The sequence below is a fragment of the Quercus robur genome, chromosome 4 (assembly GCF_932294415.1).
Source record: "Quercus robur chromosome 4, dhQueRobu3.1, whole genome shotgun sequence".
In the NCBI taxonomy this organism is placed as follows: domain Eukaryota; kingdom Viridiplantae; phylum Streptophyta; class Magnoliopsida; order Fagales; family Fagaceae; genus Quercus; species Quercus robur.
In genome coordinates this window covers 48460392-48468000 of record NC_065537.1, presented here as the reverse complement: position 1 = coordinate 48468000, position 7609 = coordinate 48460392, and the positions used below count along the sequence as shown (strand labels likewise).

The following is a 7609-nucleotide window of genomic DNA, read 5'->3' as shown; positions in this document are numbered from 1 at the left end:
GAACTTGAGACTACAGTAGACACCGCAATGCCTACAGCCCCTACTTCTACCACAACTGTAACCCCCACTCCTATGGATCTTAGTACTTTTATTTCTCCTGTATCTTCCTCATTACAAATTCATCCCTTCACTTTGTCTATCCCTTGTGAACTCATGCTATATTTCATATTTCTTCCCAGGTCCGACTCCTTTCGAGGTGGCTTCATCCTCTCAGTTTGAGGTTGGTAGTAGTTCTGCTATAGTTCCTGATCCAGCGAGCGAGGCCACTACCTTCTTCTTCCAATTTGACCAGCCCGAGACCAATGATCTTGATCCTACAGATTTATGGGGTGCTGGAGCCTCTTATGTTGATTTTCATGGCTTTCGGGTTCTTAGGGAGTGCATCTCCTCTTTGGAGGCAGTCTACAACAACAGTGGGGACTTTATACAGGGGTTTAGTTTTGGCCGATCCATGGGGGAGCACTTCCTCAAGCTATTAGGGAGCGTAATGAATGACATTGAGCATAACTTCATCGACACCATGTCTGCTGAGAGGATCCTATAGTGGAGGGCTATAGTTAAGGATTTAATCAGAGTGGGATTTGTTGTGGAGTTTCTACTTGATCATTTGCGAGAGATTGCCCGAGCCTTCTTTATGAGGAAGGTTCAGCCTGCTGTGGATGCCATTAATGCCTGTGTTAAGACTGTGAAGAAGGAGGTGGCAGACTTAGAGGCACGTCGTGAGCATCTCCTTTCTGGTGTTGTTGACCCTTATTTCAGGCCTTTGATTACATTATGTTTTTGCAATTGGGGTCTAAACAAGCTCTTGTGTTTTTGCACAAATAGGAGCTTTCATGGTATTATGTTTGAGGACACGAAAGAAATGACACAAAGCTTAAAACAATAGTCACCTCTGAATGACTTCCTTAATGATGAATGATGAATGATCGTCTGAATAGTCAGAAAACCTTAGAAATCTTCCTTCATGATCACAAAGTAGGGAGAGAGCTTTCTAATGGAACTAGTCCCCCTTGAAATGCAATAAGATAATGAACAATTGGTAAGGGAGAAACTAGGAGACCCCAATCAAGGGGATCCTAGTTTTTTTTTTTTTTTTTTTTGAAGAGAGAGAAAGGGAGAGTGAGAAAACCTTGTAATAGTTTAAGAAATTGTTGTACACCTCGACTAAAGCCATTTTTTAGTGAAATACTATCAACTAGTTCATCTTGATCCTCAATTTGTCAATTCAATCATCTCATTGTGGTTTACCTTCTAATTTTTTGCAAATTATTTGTGTTGATTAGATTCATTGGGTTTGTTCTTCATTCTTGGTGTTTTTGACCCTCACAACAATAGACTGAAATAGGCCCGTACTGAAACATTTCATTCCAACTGGCAAATTAAAACAGGGCCCAAAGCGATATCCATAACATTGAGTATATTTGAAAATGGTGATAAAGAAAATCACAAACCCACTTTGGAAGACCATTTTGATAACTAAACTATTTACGAAAGAATGTGAGAGTCAAAGAGGAGAAAATAAATCAATTGACTAGTGTAAGAGTTAGGGTTTGCAAAAGAAGGTAAAGTTACAATATTGGGCAATGGACACAAGGGCTTTCAGGTTACCAATCAAGGGAATTAATATCATACTGGTGGCTATTTCGATTTAGTTATGGAAATAAAATATTTTGGAATCAATTAATTTTTTTTTTTTTTTTGTTGAGAAACCCAGTATCGATTAATGTTGCTCAGTATAATTTGTTAAGAGTTGCAACTTAATATTCTAATCCTTATTCCAATATAGTAGTCCAATTATAAGAATAATAGACTACCATTGGTGTAAGAAAGCAAACCCTATAGTCCAAATGTAGTTGTATGGATCATGGATAAATGAATATCCAAATGTAGTGGTAGACCAAATTTTGCTTGAACTTTCTACTATAGTCCCTGTTTCTTATTATTCATTATCCTGATCATTTTTTGTTTCTTAAATTACGAAAAATATGTTGACATTAAAAAAAAAAAAAAAACTTGAGGAAAAAACTTAGGTGACCAAGAGGTCCAGTAGAAAGTGTGAATTGAATAAAACAATAAAACCAATTTTTTTTGGAAAGATATATTCAGGGGAGTACAATTGTCTCATTTTCCTAGCTCATTGTTAACTGATTATATTTTATTTCAATTGTTATTGTTTGTGTTGCAGACGTCTTAGTTAGTGTTTTGGAAAGCCTGCCAAATGATATCCTCACAGTGAAAGATGATAAAGCGATGAATCCTCTTTTCAATGCAGTATCAATAGGTTATCTTAAAGGTGTTGAAAGCTTACTTGGAAAAACTACAAAATGTTGTGTATATGAGAGAGATAAGCATGGCTATTATCCCATTCATATCGCATCCAACAAAGTGATGGAAAAATGCATGTGCCCAGTAGAAAATTAACAGATCTACTTCATTCGCAATTGATAACATGCACTATGTAAATTTCAGAATTCAAGAACAAGAGAGTGTACCTTGGTGTGGTGAATTTCAAAACAAAGATTATAATCACTTGGGAACACTTTTAATCTTTACTCCAATTCCACTAACACCCAAGATGTGTGGTCTCTCAATCAGTTATATGAAATGTTCAAGGGAGAATTGGAGAGTGTCCAACACTCACATACACCATTTTTTTGCAAGTTGTTCTTCTTCTTTTTAAAATCTATATGTTTCTCTCTTAATAACTGATTATCTAATTGGGCTAGCCTTTTGAGCCTTTCCAATTGGGCTTTAGTATGTGGCTTGGAGTGGGACTAAAAGGGACCAATAAGACACTAGCTCCAATTCTGTCAACTCTTAACAAGTCCAAAGTTACCATTAACTATATTTAATACCACTATATAAATATAGTTGCACTCTAGGTCTTATCTATAAATTATATCCCAAGACTTTATTGTACATGGAACCCCGTCATAAAATATTCGTAGTAATACAAAGTCATAAATGTATACTGCCACTTTGTAGATTACTACATCTTAATCCTTGAGTACCCGGTTTATTCCTTTTAAGTTGTACATCATATATTTATGAAATCTAATTTCATAAATATATACTTTAGTAATTTCTTACCAAAGTGGTTAGGCCTAACTCTCTGAATAACAAACCCATTAAACTTATCTCAAGGGAATATTTTGTATCTCCGTTAAGAGATTATGAATTCTATCTTGAGAATACATGTTCCATTAACACTAAATGTGGCTGCCCAACATACTGAGGTTTTGACCATTACTTTAGATCTCACTCCTGATATATCAAAGCAATCTACACTTTATGATCAAGCCCATTATTCTCTCAGGATTAAGAGTTCATGTAAATATAATTTGTGAGATTTATTATTCATTTGACAGTCGTTAGGAGAATAATAAATCTCACAATGGTCCAATTCAATATGTCTTAACTCTTAAAACATATCAACATATTAACTAGAGGTGTCCACTTCCATGATCAAGACAAATCATCGTAGTTGATATGTTGTAGTCTTCGCAGATGAAATGCCCAATTTTATCACCGACTACGAACTTAAATTTTGAGTTTACTAAGAACTTGTGACTTATATCTTTTGTGATTAAATCACATACTATGTATCTCATGGACTATATGATAATGTCCGAATATTCATGTTACTATTATTTCAGATAATAATAAAACAAATTTATTAATCATAATATTAAGTCATACATAATGTCATACTTAATATTATACATAGCATCATACAATAGGATTTAAGGGCACTAATCCTAACAATCTCCCACTTGCCCTAAAGACTATTGTGCACTAATCTAACTCTCATTCCCTCCAAATGTAACTCGAAAGTCCTTTGGGGAAACGCTTTAGTAAATGGATCTGCTAGATTATTTGCACTTTCAATCTTTGCTACCACCACATTTCCACGAGCAACAATATCTCGAATGATATGGTACTTCCTCTCAATGTTCTTTCCTTTCTTGTGATTCCTTGGATCTTTAGATTGTGCAACTGCTCCACTATTGTCACAAAACAATGTGATTGGAACTTGCTTCATTCTCATTACACCAAGGTCAGAATGGAATTTCTTAAGCCAGACAGCTTCTTTTGTTACTTCACAAGCAGCAACATATTCTGCCTCCATAGTGGAGTCTACAATACAAGATTGCTTAATACTCCTCCAACTAATGGCTCCACCTCCCAAGGTGAAAACACATCTTGATGTGGACTTTCTAAAATCTATATTCGATTGAAAATCTAAATCTGTATAGCCAATGGGAATCAAATCCTCACAATGGTAAACAAGCATATAATCTCTCGTTCTTCGAAGATACTTGAGAATATGCTTTACAGCTTGCCAATGTTTTGGTCCTAGATTTGATTGATATCGGCTGACCATGCCAATTGAATAACAGATATCTGGTCTAGTACAAAGCATGGCATACATGAGACTTCCCACTACAGAAGCATAAGGAACTTGTCTCATCATATCAACTTCCTCTTGAGTCTTAGGCCTTTGGTCATTAGACAGAGGAACTCCATGTCTAAAAGGAAGTAATCCTTTCTTGGAGTTTTGCATGCTAAACCATTCTAAAACCTTATCTATATATCAAGCTTGTGATAAGCCTAACATCTTATTCTTGCAATCTCGCCATAGCTTGATCCTTAGAATAAAGTTAGCCTCACCTAAGTCCTTCATATCAAATTGGCTTAACAACCAAACCTTTACTGATGACATTACCCCTACATCATTTCCAATGAGTAGAATATCATCAACATAAAGCACTAGGAACATTACTACTTTATCTCGATGTCTTTTGTACACACATGGTTCATCAAGATTTTGTTCAAAACCAAATGACTTGATTGCTTGATCAAATCTGATGTTCCATGACCTAGATGCTTGCTTAAGTCCATAAATGGACCTTTTTAACTTGCATACCATCTGCTCTTGGTTCTTTGCTATGAAACCTTCTTGTTGCATCATATAGATTTCCTCTTCAAGATTGCCATTAAGAAATGTAGTCTTGACATCCATTTGCCAAATCTCATAATCAAAATGAGCAGCAATGGATAAGAGAATTTTGATAGATTTAAGCATTGCTACTGGAGAAAAAGTTTCATCATAATCAATACTATAATTTCTAATTCCAAAATTCACAAAACATGTTATACAATTTGGAATTGAAGACCACTCTAATGCCATTTGACGGAAAAATGCATATGCGCAGCGGAAAATTAACCGATCTACTTCATTCGCAATTGATAACATGCACTATATAAATTTCAGAATTCAAGAACAAGAGAGTGTACCTTGGTGTGGTGAATTTCAAAATGAAGATTATAATCACTTGGGAATACTTTTAATCTTCACTCCAATTCCACTAATGCCCAAGATGTGTGGTCTCTAAATCAGTTATATGAAATGTTCAAGGGAGAATTAGAGAGTGTCCAACACTCACATACACCAATATTTTGCAAGTTGTTCTTCTTCTTTTTAAAATCTATGTGTTTCTCTCTTCATAACTAATTATCTAATTGGGCTAGCCTTTTGGGCCTTTCCAATTGGGCTCTAGTATGTGGCTTGGAGTGGGACCAAAAGGGACCAATAAGACACTAGCTCCAATGGGCCTTGGGCTTTTCTGTCAACTCTTGATAAGTCCAAAGTTACCATTAACTATATTTAATATGACTATATAAATATAGTTGCACTCTAGGTCTTATCTATAAATTATATCCCAAGACTTTATTGTACATGCAACTCCTTCATAAAATATTCGTAGTAATACAAAGTCATAAATGTAGATTGCCACTTTGTAGTTTACTACATCTTAATCTTTGAATACCCGGTTTAATCCTTTTAAGTTATTCATCATATATTTATGAAATCCAATTTCATAAATATATACTTTAGTAATTTCTTACCAAAGTGGTTAGGCCTAACTCTCTGAATAACAAACCCATTAAACTTATCTCAAGGGAATATTTTGTATCTCCGTTAAGAGACTACGAATCTCATCTTGAGAATACATGTTCCATCAACACTAAATTTGGCTGCCCAAAATACTGAGGTTTTTATCGTTACTTTAAATCTCACTCCTGATATATCAAAACAACCTACACTTTATGATTAGGTCCATTATTCTCTCAGGATTAAGAGTTCATATAAATATAAGTCGTGAGATTTATTATTCATTTGACAGTCGTTAGGAGAATAATAAATCTCACAGCGGTCTAGTTCAATATTCCTTAACTCTGAAAACATATCAACATATCAATTAGAAGTATCCACTTCCATAATTAAGACAAATCATCATAGTTGATATGCTATAGTCTTCGCATATGAAATGCCCAATTTCATCACCGACTACGAAATAAAATTCTGAGTTTACAAAGAACTTATGACTAATATTTTCTATGACTAAATCACATAAATCACAAACTATGCATCTCATGGACTATATGATAGTGTCCGAATATTCATGTTACCATTAAGTCATACATAATATCATACTTAATATCATACATAGCATCATACAATAGGATTTAAGGGCACTAATCCTTACAAAAAGGTCATATTAAGGCAGTTGAAAAGTTTATTCATATATATCCAGATATGATTGAGTTCCTCACTAAAGAGGATCAAAACATTTTGCACGTAGCTGCTATGAATGGGAAAGCCAAAATGGTAGCTTATATGCTAAAAATGCATGATCTTAAAGTTGAAATGTTTGTCAATAATGAAGACAAAAATGGAAACACCCCTTTACATTTGGCTACCACGAAAGGGCATCTTGACATTGTTAGCGTTTTGGCACGGGACAAAAGAGTTCGTTTAAAGTCTTTGAATAAAGATGGCAAGAGAGCGCTAGACAATGCAATGAAATACAGTGGGGAGGGTCCCTCAATTAAAGAGGAATGTGAACAATATTGAAAGGTTGACACTATTGAAAATCCTCTATTAATTGACTTTAATTAATATATTGAAATTCTACCATTATATTACAAGTTAAATTGATCTATAATCATCTTAATATTTTGTGTGCAGTATCATTTTTAATTATTGTTTTAAAATACTCTCCTTAACATGGAGCTCTCTCTCTCTCGTGTGAAACGAGTGTCTCCCTCCCTTGTCCTAGGTTTAAGGGTTTTGCTTTTTCTTTTCATTATTTCTGGTTTTTGATGCTATGGTTGATGAGGTTGCTGATGGATTGGGTAATATGAAGCTGACATCTGATGAAGAGGAGGTTATTCCCATATCTAATGAAGGCAAATTGGCGGCTTTGGAGAGTTGTCGTTTGAGTCTTATTGGGAAGTTCTTAACTTGTAAACCGTTTAACAAAAGAGCAGCGAAGAATACACGGAGAAGGGCATGGGGATTGGAGAATAGTTTGCAGATCATTGAGGTAGGTCTGAGTCTTTTCCAATTCAAGTTTCAATCGGAGTTTGATTTGGCTCAGATTCTACAAGATGGTCCATGGTCTTTTGATAATCAGTTGTTGTTACTTCAAAGGTGGCAAAAAGAGATGACTATCTGTAACATAAAACTAGAGCATGCTTCTCCTTGGATTCAAATTTAGGGTGCACCGTTTGATATGGTTTCGCCTCAAGTAGCAACGGAAGT

At 35.0% G+C, this 7609-nt stretch overlaps 2 protein-coding genes across 2 annotated transcripts; one reads left to right on the top strand and one right to left on the bottom strand.

Moving 5' to 3' along the window:
* Positions 1-3778: 3778 nt before the first annotated feature.
* On the bottom strand, positions 3779-4564 carry LOC126722067 (secreted RxLR effector protein 161-like). The gene has a single exon (XM_050425220.1). The coding sequence runs from the start codon at positions 4562-4564 to the stop codon at positions 3779-3781; it is 786 nt and encodes a 261-aa protein (XP_050281177.1).
* Positions 4565-6601: 2037 nt separating this feature from the next.
* Positions 6602-6919, top strand: LOC126722066 (ankyrin repeat-containing protein YAR1-like). The gene has a single exon (XM_050425219.1). The coding sequence runs from the start codon at positions 6602-6604 to the stop codon at positions 6917-6919; it is 318 nt and encodes a 105-aa protein (XP_050281176.1).
* The last annotated feature ends 690 nt before the right edge of the window (positions 6920-7609 follow it).